Source organism: Schistocerca nitens, chromosome 1 (assembly GCF_023898315.1).
Source record: "Schistocerca nitens isolate TAMUIC-IGC-003100 chromosome 1, iqSchNite1.1, whole genome shotgun sequence".
NCBI lineage: Eukaryota > Metazoa > Arthropoda > Insecta > Orthoptera > Acrididae > Schistocerca > Schistocerca nitens.
In genome coordinates this window covers 929,823,184-929,850,316 of record NC_064614.1, presented here as the reverse complement: position 1 = coordinate 929,850,316, position 27,133 = coordinate 929,823,184, and the positions used below count along the sequence as shown (strand labels likewise).

Below are 27,133 nucleotides of genomic sequence, written 5' to 3'. Positions count from 1 at the left end.
TTTTATTGAAATGATGTGGGATAAGTCAGCTTAGAGGATATGTATATATGATTAATTTTTTTTCCACAGGCTACCAGCTTTTAAATAGAAATTCGTTCATGGAATAGAAGCAGTGGCCCAAAGGAAATGATTTTACGTTAAACTTAAAGCTTGCTGTGCTATCTATTAAGTCGTTTTATGTTATTGGGCAAATCATTAAAAAAATTTTGTTGCTGCGTATTGACTCCTTTCTGAGCCACCAACATCTTCAATAATGGGTAATAAAGGTCATTTTTCCATCTAGAGAAAACTGAGAAACAAATAATATTAGTTAAATAAATAATTCTTTAATAATATCAAGTGGAAAATACATTTTTAGCAATACAAAATTATTATGAAAGAGTCTCTTTTATTTCACTTAATTCACCATTTCTCAGAGCAACATAAAAATAGCTTATCAAAATTACATTACTTTAAATATGTACACAGAAAGGCTCATTCTTATATTTGTAACTTTTGTACCACTGATTTTGTCATTGTTGTAGTTGCTGTTGTTGTTGTTGTTGTTGTTGACGATGACGATGATGATGATGATGATGATGATGATGAAATATGCAAAATGAGATAAAGTGCATTGTCAACATGCACTGTCATTTATAGAATAGACCTTTACTCTCCTGTCAACAGCATCTGAACATTTTTCTGTGATGAAATCATTCTTACTGCCCTGCCAAAACCGACAATTGGTGATAACCTCTGAGCATCATATTTTGAATATAGAGCAGTTACAGTCATATTACTTTCATTTCCACCATCTTTATTTTGGTTTGCTTCCTGTCAACAAGAACAAAGTGTTAAGGAAGTATTTAACAGAGTTATCCACATTCACTGATAGAATGACAATCACACAAGAGCACAAATAGTTGTTTTATTTGTTAAGTAAATTATGTCACAATGAAGTTCAATTCTTTCATATTTAATTCAAATACGAATTCAATGTCAAACTTGCAAATATATAACTGTCCTCAAACTCTCTAATAAACATATAAGAATGGATCCCCATATCATAAAGAATGAGATTTTCACTCTGCAGTGGAGTGTGCGCTGATATGAAACTTCCTGGCAGATTAAAACTGTGTGCCGGACCGAGACTCGTTAAACTCGGGACCTTTGCCTTTCGTGGGCAAGTGCTCTACCAACTGAGCTACCCAAGCACGACTCACGCCCCGTCCTCACAGCTTTACTTCTGCCAGTACATCGTCTCCCACCTTCCAAACTTTTCAGAAGCTCTCCTGCGAACCTTGCAGAACTAGCACTCTTGAAAGAAAGGATATTGCGGAGACATGGCTTAGCCACAGCCTGGGGGATGTTTCCAGAATGAGATTTTCACTCCGCAGCGGAGTGTGCGCTGATATGAAATTTCTTGGCAGATTAAAACTGTGTGCCAGACTGAGACTCGAACTCGGGACCTTTGCCTTTCGTGGGCAAGTGCTCTACCAACTGAGCTACCCAAGCACGACTCACGCCCTGTCCTCACTGCTTTACTTCTGCCAGTACATCGTCTCCTACCTTCCAAGTCAAGTCTCGCGTAAATGAGATGTGCAAGAAGATGAATTTAGATACATTTTTGGGGAAGAGAGTGAGAGAGGCAGCATAAATATATACTTGCCTACCGATTATTTAATGCACGACATATACAATAAAAGTGGAAAAAACTTTTCTTACCTGCATCAAATTGCACATTTCTGTGTAAAAATGAGGAAATGTTGGCAACTGATAAAATATTATGTGGCGAATTCCTTTAATATGAAGACGGCGGAAGAAGTGCAACCTTTCACTGTACAGCAAAAAATGAGCGCTTGAATGGAAAAACATATCCCTTGCTCTAGCCATTTTTCCTTCCTAAAACAGTAATAATTTTCTGTTGTTACAAAAAAAGAACTACTGTAAAACCATTTTTGTAGCAAAAATTACATTGTAATAACCACAACAGAGAGTGTGCGCGTATACACACAAGCTCACACCAATGCGCACCCGCATGTCCATACACCAATGTGCACCCACATGCCCATACACACATGCATGCACACACCCACGCACAGAGACACAAATGGCTCTGAGCACTATGGGACTTAACATCTAAGGTCATCAGTCCCCTAGAACTTAGAACTACTTAAACCTAACTAACCTAACGACATCACACACATCCATGCCCGAGGAAGGATTCGAACCTGTGACTGCAGCGGTCGCGCAGTTCCAGACTCAAGCGCCCAGAACCGCTCGGCCACCACGGCCGGTGCGCACAGAGTGAGTGAGTGAGTGAGTGAGTGAGTGAGTGAGTGAGAGAGAGAGAGAGAGAGAGAGAGATGAGGTGCTGAGTAGCACACAAAACAAAAAGACTCCTACATATTTAAGCTTTTGGCCAAAAGGCCTTCTTCGAAAATTGAAAGCAAACACACATTTACATAGGCACAACTTGCACATGTACATGACACTATAAGGGGCCACTGTGGCCTGACTGCGGACTGAAATTACAGCTATCCAAGTTGGGTGGTGGGGGCACAGAGGCGGTACAGAACAGGGGGGCAAGAGTGAGGGAAGGTGTTGTGCTGCTTGTGAGAGCATTCAGGGACGCGGTGGGGACAGGATGGAAGCAGATGTGGGTGTGTTGGCAAACTGAAGGCAGGTATAGTGCGGGAGTGGGACCAGAGAACATAGTTAGGTGGAGTGCTGGGACTAGCAAAGTTTGAGGACAGGGGGCCATTTCTGCTCTCCATCCCCCCACCCCCACCATCCCTGCCCCACGCCCCCAGCACAGTGATACAACTCTGCACCTACCAGCCCTATCCTGTCACCATCATGTCCCTGTATACTCTCACAGGCAGCACATCACCTCCCACTTCTGCCCTGCTATACCTCCCTGTTCTCGCCACATGCCTCCTCCTCACCCCCACCACCCACGTCGAATGGCTGCAGTTCCAGCCCAAAGTCAAACCGTGTGTGTGAGTTATGCCTGTGTGAAAGTCTTTGGGCTTTCTATTTCCAAAGAAAGCCTTTTGGCCAAAACCTCAAATGTTTACTAATCTATTAACTGCACCTGCCTGCAACTCAGTACCATCTTCTTGCACTTGTCATAATACTTTTGTATACATGTCCTTGCAACACATCCTTCGATCCCGTGATCCTCCTGGCTTCCATCTCCACTAACATCTTTTCACCTCTACCCCTATGCCACAATCCAACTTCACTCATCCTGAACTCGCACCCCCCTTTTTGCAGTCGTCTCCTCTTTTCTATTTACCCTTGCCAATCCAGTCTTCCATGTCATTGTGTGATGCACACAAATTCCTCAAGCTGTGGACAAAATACGAGGTGTGGCTAGAAAAAAACCGGACTAGTACTGGTGAAACAATAAAACGAATGCAATAAGGCTGAAAGTCGCGTGGCCTGTCACGTGACTCTCGCTCCGCCTACTGCTCGAGTTTCATCTGCCTCCTGCACTCAGTCTGCCCGTGGCGTCTGTTTTAAGTAGTTGACGTTTTGTCTGTGCGTCGGAAAATGTTGAGTGTACAGAAAGAACAGCGTGTTAACATCAAATTTTGTTTCAAACTAGGAAAATCTGCAAGTGAAACGTTTGTAATGTTACAACAAGTGTACGGCGATGACTGTTTATCGCGAACACAAGTGTTTGAGTGGTTTAAACGATTTAAAGATGGCCGCGAAGACACCAGTGATGACACTCGCACTGGTAGACCATTGTCAGCAAAAACTGATGCAAACATTCAAAAAATCGGTAAATTTGTTCGACACTTTCCTTGTCAACTCCTGTTAACTCAGACACTGCTCTGATTGTTAAACGGCGATCTTGTCGAACAAGTTTACCGATTTTTTCAATGTTTGCATCAGTTTTTGCTGACAATGGTCTGCCAGTGCGAGTGTCATCACTGGTGTCTTCGCGGCCATCATTAAATCGTTTAAACCACTCAAACACTTGTGTTCGCGATAAACAATCATCGCCGTACACTTGTTGTAACATTACAAACGTTTCCTAGTTTGAAACAAAATTTGATGTTAACACGCTGTTCTTTCTGTACACTCAACATTTTCTGACGCACAGACAAAACGTCAACTACTTAAAACAGACGCCACGGGCAGACTGAGTGCAGGAGGCAGATGAAACTCGAGCAGTAGGCGGAGCGAGAGTCACGTGACAGGCCACGCGACTTTCGGCCTTATTGCATTCGTTTTATTGTTTCACCAGTACTAGTCCGGTTTTTTTCTAGCCACACCTCGTAAGTTTACTGGTGCCGCATTCCCAACCTGTGCATCTGCTGCGTCTTCCTCCCACTCATCAGTCCAATCTTTCTTCCTACTCTACATCTCCTTTCTCCCCTCACAGACTACAATCAAGATAATGCCACACCCCAGCTGAATTGTAGTGCCGGCAAAATATAGTCAGCCATGCAGATTTATATGTATTCTCTAGCTAGTAACACTCTCAGCCTTGCAACTACCATATGAGGTGTGTGTGTGTGTGTGTGTGTGCGCGTGTGGTGGAAAGGGGGGGGGGGGGGCAGGACTGGTGTGTGTGTGTGTGTGTGTGTGTGTGTGTGTGTGTGTGTGTGACAAACAATGCAGAATAAGTAAATAGTAAGTGTAAGTGGATGAAAGGATTCTCTGAAGAAGGAAACAAGTACAAAAGCTTAGCTATAAAGTTTCATGTGTGTAACACCTGTTAACTGTCTTCAATTTGGTGAATTACCTTTTGTCATTACACTGCTTGGCAACATTGTCCACTGAGAGGAGATTGGGATGCGCAAATAGGAACTGGTAGGGATCAGGTGATGTTGTTGTCAATGTGTAGCGAGCATTTGGGGTTCCGTCAAGTTGAGTGTGTTGTTGTAGTGTAGCACTGAAGTGAAGAGTGTTGATTTCACTGCTCTACAGCGTGTTCTAAAAAGGTGATAAATGTTCATTGATTAAAATTGATGAGGCCCTAGTCAAAACTGCAACAGAATATTATTGAGGTTTACGTGAAGCCTGTGGTTATAATGCATTAGTTTACACAATGGTTACATAATGGGTCACGGCATTTCGTGCAGATTAGAATGAAACTGCATTTGAACTGCATAGGTCAGCCATCCATTCCTCAAGATCAGATTGACACTCTGAGTGTCATCACTTCCACAGACCATTGATGGACTGTCTGGGAATTATCCATATATCTGTAGAGGGGTCATCAAATGGTGTGGCACATACTATACCTGGGCCGCTGAAACATGTCACTTCAAGGTCACTCCCCAAGAGCTGTAGAGTTGGTAATATAACTAACAATCAAGTGAGGAATGTGAGGCACCGCGTCTTCTGAACCAATAACAGCCCCAAACAAAAGCCAGTACCAGCGTCGATGCTACCATGTTGCCGGCTTCCGTGTAAATATTGTATGTTCGTTCGCGAATGCCTGCTGTTGTGTTGTGTTGTGTTGTGATACTGCCTTGACTACAGTTTTTGTTTGTTAAACAATGTCACCAAAATGATGTCGTTCCCCAAGCGACAATCCGTTGCACTGTGGAGTGCCATTACATATTCAGGCTTTGGAATTGCTACGGAGGACACGTTAGTTTTACGAGCAAGAAAAGAATTTGTTTCTGTTAATGGGCATGCTTCGATTCCTGCTGATAAAGTTTTAGAGCGCACCTTGAAAACTCCAGGACTCCGTGAAAGAACAGTTATAAGGAAAGGTGTGCTACTTCAAGACTTTGACAGTGAAGTAAACAGTGTGGAAGAAAGCCTAGGGGCTGGGAGAAACAGTGTGTTTTTAAGTAATCTGGGAAAGAAAAAAAGGAGCCTCGTCCTGTTACAGATATAGATTCTTTCCAATCTGATGCAATTCATCGGCACATATACAGCTATTATAAAAAGGAAAGAATATCCCACAGTAGCGAAGTTGCTAATTTCTTTAAAAGAAAGTGAACTTTTTTTCAGGGGGGAAAATGTCACTTAATATGATATTAAAAAGTATGGGCTTCTGTATTAAAAAGTTAGATGTACAAAAACTGTTACTTGAAAAAGCTCATGTCATTGCGGCTCGTACCATTTTCTTACACAAAACTGTAGGAAAGGACATACTCAGTCATATGGTTAAATGAAACCTGGGTCAACGCTGGAGAATCGGTTGAGAAATGCTGGACAGATGATACTCCGAATAGCAGTGGTCATCAGCCAACAGGAAGAGGATCCCGATTAATTGTGGCCCATGAAGGATTGTTCCTGAAGGACTTTTAGTTTTTCGATAGGAAACAACCAGTTACTATCATGATATGGACCGCTCATGGTTTCTACAGTGGTTTAAAAATTTGTTCCTCCGGTTCGGTGTTCTGACAGTGTTTGTGATGGACAATGCACTGTACCATTCTGTGATTTTACATAAAACTACCACCACTAGTGACCAGAAAGAAACTGTCATGCAGTGGTTGCAGGTGAGAGACATTGCTGCGAACACGAGCATGACAAAGCTGCAGTTATACTCACTCGTAAAACAAAATAAGCCTGTGACGCCTAAATATGTTGTAGATGAAATTGCAAATGAATAGGGTCACTTGGTAATTTCCTTATCACTGCCATTTTAATCCAACTGAATTGGTTTGGAGTAAATTCAAGGCATACATTAGAAGTAACAACAAGACCTTTACTATAACATAAGTGGAAAGACAGCTACATGAGGTTTTGTTACTGTAGACGCTACTCATGGAGGAAACAAGAAGACCATGTTGCTACACTTGTAAGAGAAACACAGACTATAGATGGCTTTATAAATGAAAATGAATTATTAATGATTTCTCTTAATGATGATGATGATGACGACAAAGAAGACAACAGTTTTGGTGCCGATTTTGATGATACTGAAAGAGAACTGGATGGAATTGCGCCACTGACATTGTAAATTGGTGAGTGTAAATGTATACAAAATTAATTCTCTCTCTCTCTCTCTCTCTCTCTCTCTCTCTCTCTCTCTCTCTCTGCAATCGGGTAGGTAGGCTTTGCATGTTTTGCTTTGTTCTTTGGTATGCTTAGGGTTAAATTATTATATGACGTTTTACGTGCAGCTACAATGGTAACAATTTGGAACGACTTTTCATAGATATTGTCATTAACTTTGGCTGTTTTTATTTCCCGGTTTCATATACTATCAAATGCTTAGTTTCCCTCATCGTCCTTTCCATTGTTAGAAAAACATACTTTATTGCACTTACGTATAAATGTTGATTGTAGCTTACATTTATGAAACGTACTTCAGAGTTGTGGGCGTGTGCAGTGGCAGCTATTGCAACCTCGCAACTTCAGTATAGCCAACCACATGCGAGCTGTCAAGTGACATGTTTCACCGGCCCGGGTATAATGAAATGTTGACATGAGGAAAATTGCATCCTGTTAGATTCAACATCAAGTCACCAACATAAATAAATAGCACTAGTATGCACTGGGTGGCATCCACATGGATGGATCCCACAATGAAGGAGTCAGATTTCTGCAGCGCATAGATGCCACTGATGAAACACTGGGTCCAAATTAAAAGTGTCAGTCGAATGAGTGGCATCACCCTGGTTTGTCATGATCACAAAAATTTTGACAGGAGATCAGTTGAGTGAAGCTTATCCAGATTGTGTTATTGTCACGCATGCTATGCCTGACGGACAAACCATCAACAGACAATACCACCACTGCCACTTTCTGGAGCAACATACATGTCTGGCTATGTGGTGCAAATATCATGTTTATTGTGAGACAACCACCCTATCATGTCACAAGACAACAGATTTTGTCAATGGTGGCACTGGGAAGTCTGGGAACACCTTCCATCCTCATGACTTTGACCTGCTTCTGACATTGAAGGAACCCCTCCAAGGGCACCGATTTTTGGACATGGCATTTGTAGTCCGTGCAACAGGGTTTTCATTCAATGTCATCAACAGAGAACCCCTTGCCAACAGTCCCCAATGGCTCCCCGACATTTGGTAAAAGATAACAGACTTTGCGGATGATTACATTGACAAACTTCCCCCCTGAATCATGGACCTTGCCGTTGGTGGGGAGGCTTGCGTGCCTCAGCGATACAGATGGCCATACCGTAGGTGCAACCACAACGGAGGGGTATCTGTTGACAGGCCAGACAAACATGTGGTTCCTGAAGAGGGGCAGCAGAATTTTCAGTAGTTGCAGGGATGATTGACTGATCTGGCATTGTAACATTAACCAAAACGACCTTGCTGTGCTGGTACTGCGAACGGCTGAAAACAAGGGGAAACTACAGCCGTAATTTTTCCCGAGGACATGCAGCTTTACTGTATGATTAAATGATGATGGCGTCCTCTTGGGTAAAATATTCCGGAGGTAAAATAGTCCCCCATTCGGATCTCCGGGCGGGGACTACTCAAGAGGACGTCGTTATCAGGAGCAAGAAAACTGGCATTCAACGGATCGGAGCGTGGAATGTCAGATCCCTTAATCGGGCAGGTAGGTTAGAAAATTTAAAAAGGGAAATGGATAGGTTAAAGTTAGATATAGTGGGAATTAGTGAAGTTCGGTGGCAGGAGGAAAAAGACTTTTGGTCAGGTGATTAGAGGGTTATAAATACAAAATCAAATAGGGGTAATGCAGGAGTAGGTTTCATAATGAATAAAAAAATAGGAGTGCGGGTTAGCTACTACAAACAGCATAGTGAACGCATTATTGTGGCCAAGATAGACACAAAGACCATGCCTACTACAGAAGTACAAGTTTATATGCCAACTAGCTCTGCAGATGATGAAGAAATTGATGAAATGTATGACGAGATAAAAGAAATTATTCAGGTAGTGAAGGGAGATGAAAATTTAATAGTCATGGGTGACTGGAATTCGTCAGTAGGAAAAGGGAGAGAAGGAAACATAGTAGGTGAATATGGATTGGGGGGAAGAAATGAAAGAGGAAGCCACCTTGTAGAATTTTGCACAGAGCATAACTTAATCATAGCTAACACTTGGTTCAAGAATCATAAAAGAAGGTTGTATACCTGGAAGAATCCTGGAGATACTAAAAGGTATAAGATAGATTATATAATGGTAAGACAGAGATTTAGGAACCAGGTTTCAAACTGTAAGACATTTCCAGGGGCAGATGTGGATTCTGACCACAATCTATTGGTTATGAACTGCAGACTGAAACTGAAGAAACTGCAAAAAGGTGGGAATTTAAGGAGATGGGACCTGGATAAACTGAAAGTACCAGAGGTTGCAGAGAGTTTCAGGGAGATCATAAGGGAACAATTGACAGGAATGGGGGAAAGAAATACAGTAGAAGAAGAATGGGTAGCTTTGAGGAATGAAATAGTGAAGGCAGCAGAGTATAAAGTAGGTAAAAAGATGAGGGGTAGTAGAAATCCTTGGGTAACAGAAGAGATACTGAATTTAATTGATGAAAGGAGAAAATACAGAAGTGCAGCAAGTGAAGCAGGTAAAAAGGAATACAAACATGTCAAAAATGAGATCGACAGGAAGTGCAAAATGGCTAAGCAGGGATGGCTAGAGGACAAATGTAAGGATGTAGAGGCTTATCTCACTAGGGGTAAGATAGATACTGCCTACAGGAAAATTAAAGAGACCTTTGGAGAAAAGAGAACCACTTGCATGAATATCAAGAGCTCAGATGGAAACCCAGTTCTAAGCAAAGAAGGGAAAGCAGAAAGGTGGAAGGAGTATATAGAGGGTCTATACAGGGGCGATGTTCTTGAGGACAATATTATGGAAATGGAAGAGGAGGTAGATGAAAATGAAATGGGAGATATTATACTGCGTGAAGAGTTTGACAGAGCACTGAAAGACCTAAGTTGAAACAAGGCCCCGGGAGTAGACAACATTCCAATAGAACTACTGACAGCCTTGGGAGAACCAGTCCTGACAAAACTCTACCAACTGGTGAGCAGGATGTATGAGACAGCTGAAATTCCCTCCGACTTCAAGAAGAATATAATAATTCCAATCCCAAAGAAAGCAGGTGTTGACAGATGTGAAAATTACCGAACTATCAGTTTAATAAGTCACAGCTGCAAAATACTAACGCAAATTCTTTACAGACGAATGGAAAAACTGGTAGAAGCGGACCTCGGGGAAGATCAGTTTGGATTCCGTAGAAATGCTGGAACACGTGATGCAATACTGACCGTACGACTTATCTTAGAAGAAAGATTAAGAAAAGGCAAACCTACGTTTCTAGCATTTGTAGACTTAGAGAAAGCTTTTGACAATGTTAACTGGAATACTCTGTTTCAAATTCTGAAGGTGGCAGGGGTAAAATACAAGGAGCGAAAGGCTATTTACAATTTGTACAGAAACCAGACGGCAGTTATAAGAGTCGAGGGACATGAAAGGGAAGCAGTGGTTGGGAAGGGAGTGAGACAGGGTTGTAGCCTCTCCTCGATGTTATTCAATCTGTATATTGAGCAAGCAGTAAAGGAAACAAAAGAAAAATTCGGAGTAGGTATTAAAATTCACGGAGAAGAAGTAAAAACTTTGAGGTTCGCCGATGACATTGTAATTCTGTCAGAGACAGCAAAAGACTTGGAAGAGCAGTTGAACGGAATGGACAGTGTCTTGAAAGGAGGATATAAGATGAACATCAACAAAAACAAAACGAGGATAATGGAATGAAGTCAAATTAAATCGGGTGATGCTGAGGGGATTAGATTAGGAAATGAGACACTTAAAGTAGTAAAGGAGTTTTGCTATTTAGGGAGTAAAATAACTGATGATGGTCGAAGTAGAGAGGATATAAAATTTAGACTGGCAATGGCAAGGAAATCGTTTCTGAAGAAGAGAAATTTGTTAACATCGAGTATAGATTTAAGTGTCAGGAAGTCGTGTCTGAAAGTATTTGTATGGAGTGTAGCCATATATGGAAGTGAAACATGGACGATAACTAGTATGGACAAGAAGAGAATAGAAGCTTTCGAAATGTGGTGATACAGAAGAATGCTGAAGATAAGGTGGGTAGATCACGTAACTAATGAGGAGGTATTGAATAGGATTGGGAAGAAGAGAAGTTTGTGGCACAACTTGACTAGAAGAAGGGATCGGTTGGTAGGACATGTCTTGAGGCATCAAGGGATCACAAATTTAGCATTGGAGGGCAGCGTGGAGGGTAAAAATCGTAGAGGGAGACCAAGAGATCAATACACTAAGCAGATTCAGAAGGATGTAGGTTGCAGTAGGTACTGGGAGATGAAGAAGCTTGCACAGAATAGAGTAGCATGGAGAGCTGCATCAAACCAGTCTCAGGACTGAAGACCACAACAACAACAACAACAACAACAACATTGACAAAATATACTGAACTGCGGTTAGCTCATTAAACAGTGTGTCCTACCACTGTTGCCACTGGTTTATTTACAATCCTCATATTATTCAGTGTCACATTTAGTTTTAATGGAAAGTAAGGATAAGGACACAACAAACATCCAATGTATAAAGGAACTATTTCTAAAGATGACCTCCAAAAGTATTAATTTTGTTTTATGAAAATGTTACAGAAAGGAGCAATATGTATAGATTGCAATTTCTGCTAGGATGTTTTTGAGAAAGCCTTTGCTTCAATTTCAACAAAATTTGTATTAAAAGGCCTTAAAACCAAGGCATTCAATCAAGCTGTTAATAGTACAGAGCATATATACATGCCTACGCTATAGCTTCCATTAGACTTCTCAATATAGTCAAACACTGCTTGCCTATAAACTGTATTTCAGGCAACAAGATTCCATGTCATCAAAACTATTCTAATGTGCTCCAGAGGAACTCTACAGGTTCCTAAACTTGGAAAAAAACTAAATTTATGGTAGTGTAACATATTTATATCATAATTGTTTTGATAATGACACTGTACTGTTTGTCACAAATGCATATTAAGTTAAAGACTTATAGAGGTGGTTTAGCAGTGGGCCTGACAATCTGGTCTGGTGAGATTAAATATGTATAACCCATAGACCAAATGAAGTAAACATTTACAATAAACACATAGAACCAGTTAATGAGTATTTTAATCTAAGCTAATTGATTACAGTGACAGGATAGGCAGGAAAAGAATGAACACAAAAGAAAAACTGGCCAACTGTGTGCTTTTGGTAAACTAAATAGTTTCTGAAACTAACAAGGGAACCTCCCCATCGCACCCCCCTCAGATTTTGTTATAAGTTGGCACAGTGGACGGGCCTTGAAAAACTGAACACAGATCGATCGAGAAAACAGGAAGAAGTTGTGTGGAACTATGAAAAAATAAGAAAAATATATAAACTGAGTAGTCCATGCGCAAGATAGGTGCTATCAAGGACAGTGTGAGCTCAGGAGCGCCGTGGTCCCATGGTTAGTGTGACCAGCTGCCGAACGAGAAGTCCTTGGTTCAAGTCTTCCCTCGAGTGAAAAGTTTAATTTTTTATTTTCAGTTTATGTGACAAACTCTTATGTTTTCATCACATTTTTGGGAGTGATTATCACATCCACAAGGAAACCTAAATCGGGCAAGGCAGAAGAATCTTTTTACCCATTCGCCAAGTGTACTAGTTAGGTGGGTCGACAACATATTCCTGTCATGTGATGCACATGCTGTCACCAGTGTCGTATAGAATATATCAGACGTGTTTTCCTGTGAAGGAATCGGTTGACCTAATGACCTTGCGATCAAATGTTTTCGGTTCCCATTGGAGAGGCACGTCCTTTCGTCAACTAATCGCACGGTTTTGCGGTGCGGTTGCAAAACACAGACACTAAACTTATTACAGTGAACAGAGACGTCAATGAACGAACGGACAGATCATAACTTCGCGAAAATAAAGAAAGTAAAATTTTCAGTCGAGGGAAGATTCGAACTAAAGACCTCACGTTCCGCAGCTGCTCACGCTAACCACAGGACCACAGAGCACCTGGCTTCACTGTCTCCTTAATATTGGCTATCTTACGCATGGACTACTCAGTTTGTATATTTTGTTTATTTTTTCATAGTTCCACACAACTTCTTCCTGTTTTCACGATTGATCTGTGTTCAGTTTTTTAAGGCCTATCCACTATGCCAAATTATAACTAAATCTGAGGGGGGTGCGATGGGGAGGTTCCCTTGTAAGCATTCAATGTGTATTACCAGTATTGACATGGTGGTGAGGCATCAACTTCCAATGCAGAAACTATTTAATAACAGTGTGTTACTCACTGGGCACGGGGGAAAATAATAACGGCAATTACTAGGACAGATAGAGAAACAAACAAATGCATTAAGGAACAAATGGTAGTCGAAGATATTAATATGACTGTAATTAAAATTAAATTGAGATGGGAGAGACACATAGTCAGGGGAATGGGTCACAAGTGGATCACAAAAGCACTTTCTTGAATTCCAGAACACAAGAAAAGAGACAACAACTAAACGAGAGGTGGGTAAGTAGTGTATTAGGAAACGTCCTATAGCAACACAGACGCAAATATAAGAAATCTTATTTTGGATGGATAACTTTGGAGCAATGTTTATCCACAATGGATAGGAAATGGCTAGCACCATAATGCAAAAGGGTGATGATAATCACAAAAAACTGAAAATAAATTATCATTACACTTAAATGACTGAAAGTGATTAGTGGTTTAATGCTAGAATGCCCATCTGTGAACTATACCCTAGAATGCCCAATGGAGGTTTTTACTGAATTTTAAGCTGCTTCTTCTTCTTTTTCTTCTTCTTCTTCTTCATCTTCTTGTTTTACAAAGTGTGATGATATTTTATATATGTCCTTTAATATTATTGCTTTTAATTATTTTTTCAAGTATAACAATTATGTGGGAACATTTTTATTTGAACCAGCTAAATTTTATTTTTATGTGACACCACACAAAAATAAGTGACACTGTATTGCAGGTGCAAACAACTGCTTATATTTTGGAAATTTTATATCATAAAACAATAGACAACAAATGTTATGATTGAACTGTTTAACTATTTACCAATTATACTTTTACCCTGTAACAAATAAGGAAACACTTATATGGAGATATATGTATATTCAGAGGATGTCAACTGCACTTTTTGCGTACCCTTTTGCTTATACATGAACTGTGTGCAAATTTCTTACATATAAATCAATGTATCTCTATTAAACTTCATTGAACGATAAATTAATAAAACCTAAAGACCGTAAATTCAAGTAAATACTTAGGAATTACAATCATGAAATAGTTAAATTGGAAAGAAAATGTTGTGGGGAAGATGAACCAAAGACTACATTTTACTGACAGAACATATAGAAGATGCAACATATCTACTAAAGTGATTGACTACAATACACTTGTTCGCCCTCTTTTGGAATATTGCTGTGCAGTGTGGGATTCTTACCAGATAATATTAACGGAGTACATTGAGAAAGTTTAAAGACGGGCACCACATTTTGTATTTTTGAGAAATAGGGGGGGGAGAATGTCACAGATGTGATATAGGAAATCACTCAAATGAAGGTGTTTCTCATTGTGGCAGGCTCCGCTCATGAAATTTCAATCACCAACTATCTCCTATGAATGAGAAAACTTATTTGTGAAAATCTTTTTTTTGTGCCTATCTGCAACTCAGCATCTCCGTCATATGGTGAGTAGCAACTTTCCTTTTCATAATATTGTTAGTTTATTTTTGGTTGACATTTGATCCAACGTACCTACATAAAATTGATATTATTATAAAAACTAATTTTTATGGAGTTTTCTTTTCTGCAGCCCACATCGGGTGTTACACTGGAGTGGACAGAACTAAGACTGCACATTTTTCTTAGTCTTCCCTTGGTGACATGTTAGAGTAATGTCGTCAACCATGCAAATAACACTTGAATGAAGCACAACTTGTCCTTTTTTCACAGAAAACGTCCCTTCTGCTTCTGTTCAAAGAGCCAACAATACTTGTATTCCTCTTTTCCAGCTCTTTTGTTAGCTTGAGACAAGTGAGTTAAGTTGTCTGGTATGACATTTCTTTCCTTTCATATGTACAGTTCCATGAGGCGTAGTGTGATACCTTCTCCCAGGCTAGTATCTGTAGGTCACATTGCAGCTTTTCCCAATAAAGAAAGTAGCTTTAGTGTGTGAGCAGCCAATACTTCATTTTCAGCTTTAGAAAGGAGTCCACTGCAAAAGTGATACATTATAGCTACCAGCTAAGCTGTTAGTGACGACAGACAGACATGCAAGAACTGTTACAAGCAACACTGTATGACAGGTTTAGTGTTTTTCATTAATCACTAGAGCATTAAAATTTGTCAGCTGTGGTTCTTAAAATGATCAATATTATTTCATCATTGTTGGCTAACATAAGCACCAAATAAACTAAGTAAAATGCATTTCTGTGGGAAGCAGTCAATTGACTGCCATCAAGAACCAACGGTAATCAGGTAATTACCTTTCAAATTTGTAATTACAAAGCAAAACAATTAAGGCAAATTAAATCACATCTAAAACAATTAAGTCATAAAACCACAGGAACAGACTATTTTAAACACAGAAGAAATTCGCATCTCAAAAGAAATAACTGGAGAAGGAGAAGAAGAAGCAGGAGGAGGAGGAGGAGGAGGAGGAGGAGGAGGACGACAACGACGACAACAACAACTTTATATCTTGCAAAGGCTAACTTTTTATTATGTTAGATCAATGCCAAGAATTTCATTCTGAACACACTATATCCTAACTATAATGTAATTTATGGTACTTGTCCTTGGTACAACATAAGATCAAACAGCTTTTTCAGAAACAAACATAATTTGAAAATTTCTAAGAATTTGCTTCTATTCGTATAGTCATTCATAGTAATATTATGAATACAAATAAAGAAATACAAAAGGAATGTGCAATAGAAATTGTCGATCAAAGTACTCTGAAAGTAGCATTTTCTACAATGTTCTGATCAAACGCAAAAAGAAAATAACAACATTTAAAAGAATGATGTAGCAAAATGTATGTAAAGCTCACTTTACCTTTGAATATTCACATATCTGGACAAAACTGATGTCTTCTGCTTTGAAAAAATTTCTGACCTTTACAAAATCAAAATAAGATGGTATATATATTAAGGTGTGATTCATTATGCTGTCCTTGTATTGCGGCAATATTTTTTTCACAAAATGGCTAAATCTTTCATCAATTGCATCAAGTGGATTACTGGCATCAAATTTATTAAACACCTGTAATATATAACACAATACAGTTGAGAAAAAGTTCAATAAAAGCAAATTTCGAAATACAGGTAGAGTGCATTTTTTTTATTTTATACATACACTACATTATGAAAGAATATAAGCACATCTGAAGAAGGATGGGGAAAGACATGGTCACAGTTTTGCTGCAGGAGCTAACACACCATTCATTTGAACATATTTAGAGAAAAAAATGACCGAGCAAATTTGCTGAGTATTTGTTGTTACTTAATGTCCTGCTTCCCATAATTTCATAATTTTCAAGAAACTGCCATGTAATTGAAGACTGGAGGTCTGTTCGCAATTTATCAGTATCTCAAGTACTGAGATTTAGAATCACTGAGAACTGGGCTGAAACATCTAGGAATAAAACTGTTCATGAATATGTAAAGAATGAGGAATAGAGTCAGAGAAATAAAACAACATAAAGTGAGTAAACCAACGGGAGTCCGAGAATACTTCTAAAAACTGTATGTTTCTAATTCAGGACAAGCAGTAATAAATGGGGAGAAAGATCTAAAATAAAATATTTATAAAAATGAAAAAGAAGAGGGACACAGGTAATCTATACGAGACAAGATTGAATCTGCAAAATAAAATCAGAACCAACAAGAAAATGTAATAGGAAAGATTTAAATTATCATGGTACTTAACAACGTACAGACCACAGCTAACAATCAAAATTTGTTTGTTAAAGGATACACGAAATTTTGTGTGTGTGTGTGTGTGTGTGTGTGTGTGTGTGTGTGTGTGTGTGTGTGTGCGCGTGTGTGTAGCAGGCAAAGAAGAGAAAGAAGGTTCAATCAGCACGTACATATTATGGAGATGCTTCAGGAATTCAAGTGGGAATCCTTGGAGGGAAAATAACATTCTTCTCAGGGAAAACTACTGAGGAGATTTAGAGAATCGGTATTTGAAGCTGACTGCAGAATGATTCTACTGCCACCAGTATACATTTTGCATAAGGACCATTAAGGTGAGAGAAATTAGGGCTCATATGGAAGCACACAGATGTTTTTCCTACTTTACTTGGAAATGAACAGGAAAGGAAATGAGTGGTGGTACAAGGTATGCTACATCACATGCCCTATGGCAGCTTGCTGAGTGTGTATGCAAATGTAGATGAAAATGCATGATAAAGCAGGCATGTCTCATTAATGAAAAAAAAAAAAAAAAAAAAAAAGGCAATGTAAAGGAAAAGAGCCTACATGGAGAAAACAGAGAAGCAAGAATAAACCGTTACACCATAAAAAACAAATAACACTGTGCTGAAGGGTAATTTACAGCTTAGGAGTTTACACACAACTGTAATGGGAATGAGGATTCAAACGACTTAAGTTGCAAAATAAGCTCTCTGGTTCCTGTTACATTTTATAGCATGATCAGAAAAAGAATTTTGCGTGCTCACAGAGCAAAAAATACCTGACTGTTCATTTTTAATGACAAGATCGTAGTGAAATGTCAAGAGAAAGCTGAAGGGCATCATACGGCAGTAAAATATTGTGTAAGGAATGAAATGGGAAGATAAGTAATGAAGCAGGAGCTGAACAGTTTGGATTTGGAAATTATGGTGATAACATTTCCTCTTCAAATGCAACTGTCCATATCAGACACTCTTAAAAATTTCAATGAAGCACGGGTATAGAGGTCCACGATTCTGGGTGTTGCATCAGTAACATTTTACAGGAAACAGAAAACCAATAGCAATCCCTAGGTTACAGGAACCAGAAAACCCTAGGTCCCCCTTCAGCAACACTGCTGTAATGTCAGGGAAGCAATATATCTAATCATTGCTGCTGTAGGCTTCAAATCACTAGTATATTGTGTTTGAACCAATGGTCACACATCCATGTCACATATTCTAGAGGAATCACAAACCAAATCAGTGACAGCATGATATGATGAGAAGTGTTTGGATTGCACTTTCAAGGTCATACAGTATAACAGTCTAAATAGACATGTGCACATTTGCAATACTAGGTGAGACTATGATTATCATTTGGAAAGACTACAGCCCCTACTACATGGGGATCAAATTTTATACCAAACTTCCAAAAAATTTCAAAAGCTCTAGTGGAAGATGATTTGAAACAGCCTTGAAGGAGTTTCTTATCAATAAATCTTTTTACAGTATTAAGGAATTCCTTTAAGAAGAAGCTTCTTTGAATGGCCTTGAAGGAGTTTCTTTTCAAGACATCTCTCTCTATTATTAAGGAATTCCTAAGTCCCACATACCCTTCTCCATAATTATCTGGAAGAAACTGATTGTTAGATTCTGCAAGGAAATTGTTATAATACCAGAAAATTGGTTTCTCCCATGCCTGGGTAAACCTAAGGATTCATATTCTTTTATATATCAGCATCTAGGAACATCCTGCATCTTCTTGAAATCATCCCCTTGGTCTCCTATGCAATGGCAATTACACTGCGCAGTTGGTGGCGTTAAAGAACTTCATCACATCTTCTCTAAGAAGAATTAGACAGTGAGGTTTTCAGCTGATGATCTGCACTTCTGTCTATAGATACTACAAACTTGCATCTCATTGCAACATGCTAATCTGTTAAAGTAGAGATTGCTTTTGAATAGGCCAGAAGACTTGCTACAGTGGTTTATAATGTGAATCAGTCAATCTTGGTAGTTTTACCAATAGTTAGACATAACTATTTCATTGAAAAGTTTGCCTTATTGAACTTCCATTTCTGCATTTTTCATTTGTGGACCTCTTTCTCTGGTAGCTGGGATGAAATGATGATGTGGCCATCAAGTTGAAAACACATAACCTCTAATGACTTCAGCATTTCAAAAGCTAGTCAACTCTATTCACTTGTTTGAGAACAACAAATGGCCACACTAAGACACTAAATCTTGCCAATGAATGAAACTTACACTCACTCTTTGTAACTGTCTCCTTTAACTGTATGTATATATATATATATATAAATTAGCAATGATACGTATAAGCCATATTTGTCGACTTGGAGTAGTAGACTATACAGTCTATAGTCATTCCCGACCACAATCGTTGACCCTTGATGGTCATATGTTTTTGTGAGTTCTGTTTATACTATCTTTGCCATTTGAACGGGATACAAGGTGTATCCAGATGACTTTGATTATCATATGTCAAGTCTGTGATCATGATCATCTGACATAAGTTGCTGTAATGATTGGCAAATATTGTGAAAGACAAGACAGAGCCAAGTTTATAGTGAGATGCAATTGTACTGATATGTATGTATAAATCATCAACTTCCAGCTTTGTGAACAACCTTACTACCATAAGTTTTCAGAACATTTTTCAATATTTGCCCATGTAACCTACATTGTTTTATTGCACTGCTGCAGCCCTCCAGTGATGATGGTTTGTTTTGTGAACCAAAACCAGTAGAACAATAAGTCAAGTTGGTACATAGCATTATTTCATAATTTCTGGCCAACAGAAGCCTGTTAAAATTCAACCCTGAAATATCAAGCCTGGGATGCTGATGTTATTTTAGACACACAAAATTCACTACAGCCATGAACACACATGACAACAGGTACAGAGTTAGTATAGTTACCATGCCAAACCATCAGTCTGTAAATCAGTTCACACCAAGTCATCTATAGCTCGGACACAGTCAATCCAAATAACATTTGTAATCACAGTCCCAGTAGCACGGGGAGTCTTTCCTGTAGAGCAATACAGCAAAGTGGCTGAGTGAGAAGCATGATGATCTATGAACACCAGATGAAGCAGTCAGGCTGTAACACTGGCTTTAAATGGCAGCATGAAGTAAAAAGGTGCTCACATGTTACATGGCGTGCCCTATCCCATCACAGAGAGTGGTGCGTAGCTGTCTTGTGAGAGACTGTTCCCAATTGCATGTTCATCTCCAGCAAGATACTGGTCACAATACCACTACATGACAAGCTTCATAGTATTATACTTGTGTTGAGATTTCCACAAAGTAAAAGTGGCCACAGGGTGATTTTCAAAGACAGGCAAAGGAGAGTACTGTTAGGAACATACACTATGAAACCAAATGACAGTGTCAATAGCAAGGATATGGGAAGTTATGATCTATATTTACAGATGTTATAAAAACGTGTGTGTGTGTGTGTGTGTGTGTGTGTGTGTGTGTGTGTGTGTGTGCGTGTGTGCGAGCGAGCGCCACATCTCCTCCTAAATCGCCAGACTAATTTCAACCAAACTTGGCGCACACAACCCTTTCTGTCAGGCAACAATCGCTGTGGGGGTAAGAACCACCTACCTATCATAATTCAGAGGATATCATGTCATAACCAATAAAATGTTTGAAAAACTGCCACTTCATGTATGACAGTCTAATGTACTCTTCTGTGTTACTAACTGTATTTGTAATAAATTTTACAGGCAATATCCACATATGCCACTGAATGCAATTACAAAAGCATATCATGGCATTTTTAAATGAAATCCATTCTACTTTTGACTGTTAAAACATGATTTACTGCGACTGCAAAATTGACATGTTGTCATTTTCAAGCACTGTGGGATGTTGTAACCATTCAAATAATATAAAGCTGTGTCATGCTGTGTAAGAGCATTTGCTGAGGCGTTGTAAATTTTTCATATGTTTTATGTACCATATACAGTATAGAACTGGTGAAGTAATGACGTACACACTGGAGTTTAAATTTCGTGTAGTAGGCGTAATAACTGGATCACAAAAGCAGCAAAACTGTGATTCAGTTCACACGCCTACTACACGAAATTTAAACTCCAGTGTTTACATCATTATTTCACCAGCTCTATACCATATATGGTACATAGAAGAGCTGATAAATTTACAACACCACATGCAAATGCTCTTACACAGCATAGCACAGCTTTATATTATTGAGTGGGTTACAACATTCCAAAATGCTTGAAAATGACAACACGTTGAAATTGTGATCACAATAAATAAAGTTTTAACAGCCAAAAGCAGAAATGATTTCATATAAAAATTTCATAAAGCCTAATGGCCCATCTGTCACCAAACTTCCATATCATTGCAGCTCAGGAGATATGGCATCATAAACACTGAGATGTGTAAGAAAGTGCTGCATTGTGCATGACTCTTAAATTTACTACTTATTTTCTACTAAGTCTATTTACAAAATATTTTGCAGATAATATCCACATATACCACTTAATGTACCTACAAAATTATATCATTGTATGACTCACAGATCAGGCGATATGACTTCATAAACACTGAGATAAGTGAAGAAATGATGCTTCATGCATTAAGTTTTAATACATTTATGCTTTGCTACTAAACCACTCTTACATCCGAATCAACTAAGGAAACACCTGACCCCTGATGATGCTTTTCAAGCTTTCAACTATGAAGTGCAAACGACTGTAGACAAAAACAACAGCTAACTACAGAGTTAAGAAGGGACTTTGCCGTATGGATGTTTACAAACTTAATGGATCTTAAACGCGGATATCAAAAGAAGACTAGTAGCTGTGGAAATGAATTATTTGCATAGGAGTGCCAGAATATCAAGAAGCGAAAGGAAAACTAATGATGAAGTAAGAGCTAGGACGAAGGCAAATGATACAGTGACAAATCGAATTGAAAGATAATAATTAAAATGATATTGACGTATGATGACAATACCAGATCATCAGTGGCCAAAGAAGGTTTATGAATGGAAACCACCTGGCACACATAAGCGCGGAAGACCACGATGTTCTTGGACAGACCACATAAACGGAGTAACGGAACATTGCAGCATCAACAAGGAAGATGCGCTGGATAAAGAGGCTTGGTAGAGGATAACAGGAATACAACAAGATGATGATGTTAATTAATCTTTGTATTGATTAATACTGTAATAATAAAAAAAATGTTTACAAACTCACAGAGTAGACACATAAAGCATATAGAAACTGTCTGGGATACTGTGCTTATACATATGTATATTAAGCATATATATCTTTGAATGAGTGTTTCATAATTTCACAGATGTGTTTACAAATACATGGAAATGAATTTTTTTCAATACAGACACAGTTCATTTTTTTGTTTTTGATTCTAACAGAAAATTGGCAAAATGAATACCTAGGCAACACCAGGTTTGTCAGATAGTTTCTGATGAAGGTAGTGACTATGCCTTTGGCCTAATTCTGTTAGGATATCATTATTGTGGGGACTATAGGTAGTTAAAACAGGAAAACTATTGGAAGTGCATCTTTTCAATTTATCAGATAATGTGGATGTGATTTGGCAGTATGAGGCTCTTTGCAATTTTTTTTATTGAAGTTTTTCTTATGCAACAGCAATAGTGATCACTGTGTAGCTATAAACACACAGGCAGAAAAAAATTGCAACACTAAGAATGAGATGAGTGACATAAATGAAAGTTGGTAGGTGTGTTTCTGCATGTTTAAGATGACGTCTTTTCAAATTTCGCACCTGTCACATAAGAGTGGCGCTAGTAGAGATATTATGAGGATGCAAATCACGTTTGCTTTAAACACACAATGTAACAGTCACGAACATTACTTACCTTTGAGAATGGTCGTGGTGAGTTTATGTTAGTCAAGAATATCTTTAAGGTGAAAAAAATGCCATTATCAACACCTCACTGAATTTGAATAAGGTTGTGTAATTCTGCAATTCTGCTGACGGGCTTGGCAGGAAGGTAGCCACTGTACAGGAATGCTGGTAACAGTGGCCATGGGAATGTATGGTCATAAGAAGACTGGGCTCTGGACAGCCACATGGCACTACTGAGAGGAAAGACCATTGTGTTTGGTGTGTAGTTCTGGCACAGTACTGCATCTGCAGCAGTAATCTGAGCAGCAGCTGGCACCACTATGAACAACGAACTGTTACAAATTAGGCTCTTAGAGGATAGCTCCTAGTCAGATGCCCATAATGTGTATTCCACTGACCTCAAACCACTGCCATTAGTGATACTTCACTGGTGGCAAGCAAAAGCTCATTTCAAGGCAGGGAGGAAGTCTGTTATATTTTCTGATGAAAGCTGGTTCTGCATCGTTGTCAGTGATGCCCCTGTGTTGGTTAGGAGGAGGACATTTGAGTGCCTGCAATGGACCTGTCTGCGCACTAGACACAATGGACCTACACCTGGAGTTTTGGTCTGGGCTACGATTTCATATGACAGCGGGAGCATTCTCATGGTCATCCCATGCATCTTACTGCAAAATCTGTACGTCGTCCGGTAATTCAATCTGTTGTGCTGCCATTCATTAAAGACATTCCAGGGGGTGTTTTTCATAGGATAACACTCACTCATTGCTGTTGTAACCCAAAATGCTTTACAGAATGTCGACATATTGCATTGGTCTGCTCCATCATCAGATCTGTCTCCTGTAAAGCACATATGGTATACCATAGAATGACAACTCCAACATCATTCACATATGATTTAACCGTCCTTGTATCGACTGAACACATGGAACAGGCATGGATTTCCAGCCCATAAACTGACAGCCAGCACCTGTCCAACACAATTCATGCACATTTGCATGCTTGCATTCAGCATTATGGCAGTTACACCAGTTATTAATGTAACAGCATTTCAAATTTGTAATGGCTTATCTTGCAATTACATTAACCTGTAATCCTGTAATGTTAATTACTTAAATATGTTAACAATGTAGGAAAAACAGATTGCTATTTACCTTAAAGAAGACAAGTTAAGTTAGAGACAGGCACAGTTTTCGGACAAGCACACCTAGACAGATCTGTTCTCAAAATTTCATAACTCTAATTATTTTTTGGTTTTGCATTTTTTTCCTTCAGTGTATGTTGCTTAGTTTCTTCCTCCCTTGCAACTGTGAGGAAAAGTATTGGGAAACTCTCATAAAGCAATGATGCTTCAATACGAGATGTCTGTCTTCTACATTTACTGCAATTTTAATCATAGGAACAGATGATAGTGTGGACTTGGTATGCTTCAAAACCTGAATGATTTCACAACCTTGGAACGTATTTACTTTATGGCACACTTTGACAAATCCTTATATGTCTAACTCCAGACTGTTCAATCATCATAACATCTTTGATAGCCTTATAACAAAACTCAATTTCAAAGACTAAAGCCACCCTCTCTTGCAAGAACATGAAACAAAAATGAAGACAAAGGACGTAACAAGAGAACAATGAGTTACTCACCACTCTGTGTCAATAGGAATAGTTTCTGTAACCAGTGAATATAGCAGAAGAATGAGAAAGGTAGACAAGCTGTACAGGAAAATCTTTCTTTTCTTCCCTTTTTTCCTCCTCCTAGTCAGTTTTCTTATATTTGATATCAAAATGTGATCCAATATAGTTCCTTGTTTGTATTTTGGTCTTTTGTCCTGTATTTTATGGAGCTCATAAAAATTTACCTCAACAATCTTTTGCAACCTTTTAATTTTCATGTAAGCCAGGGGTGTACGCTTGTTAAGACTGCTGTCTGCAAACTCCTTACTGTGACTATGTATGGGCTGCAAGTTCAAAAATATTGTGCTGTGAGACAAACTATTGTTCCTAATTTGGTTTCTCCTGCACCACTGCCATCTAGACTGGGGTCAATGGAACTAAGCTCTACAAGCACCAACTCTCTCCATTTTGAGAGAGAACGAAAGATGAGTAAATAAAATGAAAAAAATTACACGAACGAATGGCGGACCACATGCGGCCTATGCATTCCTGATTTATGACACCCAGTAAAACCACTGTCTAAGCATTTATGTGAACACTTAGTAAACTAGATTATGTAAACACTTAGTAACCTAGGAGTTAATACTTGCCTGAGGAACTTGCACAACCACACCAGACACTGCACCTGTAGTAGCCGGATTTTCAACAAATACACGACCACCATAGTTTCGACAATGATGATTAAGAAGAGAAGTTATCTCTGGTAAATTGACTGATGAAAAAATTATTGACTGTCGATAGAATTTGGTCCACCCATTAATAGCCCACATATGTACCCGTGAGAAATCAGTTCCATGTGTTGTTCGTGGTTGCAGATGTAAATGCTCCATTACGTGCAACAGGTGGTCCCAATTCTGAAATAAGTAATGCAAATGTGAAAAGCTCAGTAATGTATCTAGTTCACTTTTATATTACAAAGAACAAATAGATTAAATCAATGTCTTATACATCAAATAAATTTACATGTTTCTCAGTACTGGGAGAGAAGGGGATGGGGGAAGGGGTAGTGGTAAAGGGAGGAGGAAAGCCGAGGGAGAAAACAGGAGAGAGGAACAAGGGAAGAGGAAAGAGGAAGGGTAAAAAAGGGAGCAGCAAAATGGGAGGAAGCAAAAGGACTGAGGAGCAATGTTGTTGTTGTTGTTGTTGTTGTTGTTGTGGTCTTCAGTCCTGAGACTGGTTTGATGCAGCTCTCCATGCTACTCTATCCTGTGCAAGCTTCTTCATCTCCCAGTACCTACTGCAACCTACATCCTTCTGCAATGGGGGATGAAAAAAGGGGGAGAGAGAGAGGACTTGGGTGAGAGAGGGCTGGTGGAGGAAGAAGAAGGAGGTATAGGAGGAATAGTGGAGAGTGCTGTAGGAGTGGTACTGTGGAAGGGGGTGGAAGAGGGGAGGGAAATGGAAGACGGGAATATAAAATGGGGTAGTTAAAAAAAAAAGGAATAAGGGAATTTCAGGAGAGTAACAAGCCAAAATTGTGCTCTGGAAATTAGTAGTATTTAAACACTGTTGCAATAAAGGCTAGACATTAATATGGTGTTACTGGATCATTGTATTACATTTAACTGTACAAACTGGGTTAGTTTTCATTCTGTAAAGATTTACTGTCACGGTTAATTTTGCACATTAAGAATAGTTGAAATGTACACTGAGAGGTAAAGGAATGCAAACTTTAATTGTAGCAAACTAAATAGCAGTACAAGTTGCAAATTTAGAATATTGCAATGAGCAAGAATTAGCATTTAACTAAATGATAAAATCTCTAATCCTTGTAGATAGAATTCACTGTACTTGAACCATTGTGGCATACAAAATGAGTATCATAAATCATGTTTGCAAACACTATGACTATTATGTGACAACAATAGTATGTCACAACATACAGTTTACTGATTCAATTCGCCACTGTGGTGTTTATTACACTGTTTCAGTGAGTATACACAGTTTACTGAAACAAAGATAAAAAAAAGTTAAGTTTGTGGCTGGGTACATGCAAGCAGATGCAGTGCTATGGGAAAAACAAGTGTCACAATCCTGTGTGTCATACAAAAATGCTAAGGAAGCAGTTTTGGCTTAGTACTGGTCACTTGGTTGCAGAACAGGCTGAGGAAAGAAGTACTCAATCCAGACACATTCAATTTCCTGGATGATAGCTTATTCAAATATTCTGAGAAATTGTTACTATTATTTAGCATGCAACGTACAAATGTGAGAATGTGTGTGTAGCATGATAAATAATATTAATGCTTATCTTCCCAACCACTCCTCCAATTCTTAAGGGGCTCCGGAAAGGCTCAAAATCATGAAAAGTTCAATTTTTACTTTTTTGCGTTTTCTGAATCTGCAGACTATTACCTTTTAATAGATATATAATTTATTCAATTCCGAAGACTACAACTATTTTTAAATTTTTTTTGAAATGTGTTCTACATGGGTGTGACCCACTGTGGCGCTGTTAAACTGCTGTCAAATGGTGTTATTATTAACGTCCGTGTTCATCAGGTACATTTTAGTGATGTGAGATAAAGTATCTGTTGTGGCTAACCTGTGATGGTTCAATATATATCGCTGGTGTGATTGTCGATCGTTTCATGTTTATTTACTCTGTCGTTATCTCGAAAATATTCGTAATTAATTCTGTTTCTTGAGTCTCTGTTTTGTTGCAGTATAATAATGAGTAAAAGTAAAGTTATTAGAAATCCTCTGAAGGCTTTTAAGAAAAGGAGAAAT

The 27,133-nt window shown here is 38.8% G+C and overlaps 1 protein-coding gene across 2 annotated transcripts in view; it reads right to left on the bottom strand.

Annotated features, from left to right (window-relative positions):
- Positions 1 to 368: 368 nt before the first annotated feature.
- LOC126193340 (U3 small nucleolar RNA-associated protein 25 homolog) overlaps positions 369 to 27,133 on the bottom strand; it is a 111,944-nt gene continuing 85,179 nt past the window's right edge. Inside the window, exons 5-8 of one of the 2 annotated variants that reach the window (XM_049932678.1) lie at positions 24,994 to 25,257; positions 15,995 to 16,201; positions 1,705 to 1,881; positions 369 to 813 (exon numbers count right to left, since the gene is read on the bottom strand). In XM_049932678.1, the coding sequence (XP_049788635.1) occupies positions 649 to 813; positions 1,705 to 1,881; positions 15,995 to 16,201; positions 24,994 to 25,257 (813 nt within the window). In that variant the 3' untranslated portion in view covers positions 369 to 648. Of the gene's footprint in view, positions 814 to 1,704; positions 1,882 to 15,994; positions 16,202 to 24,989; positions 25,258 to 27,133 lie in introns of both variants that reach the window. The other variant, XM_049932679.1, reaches the window with a different exon arrangement.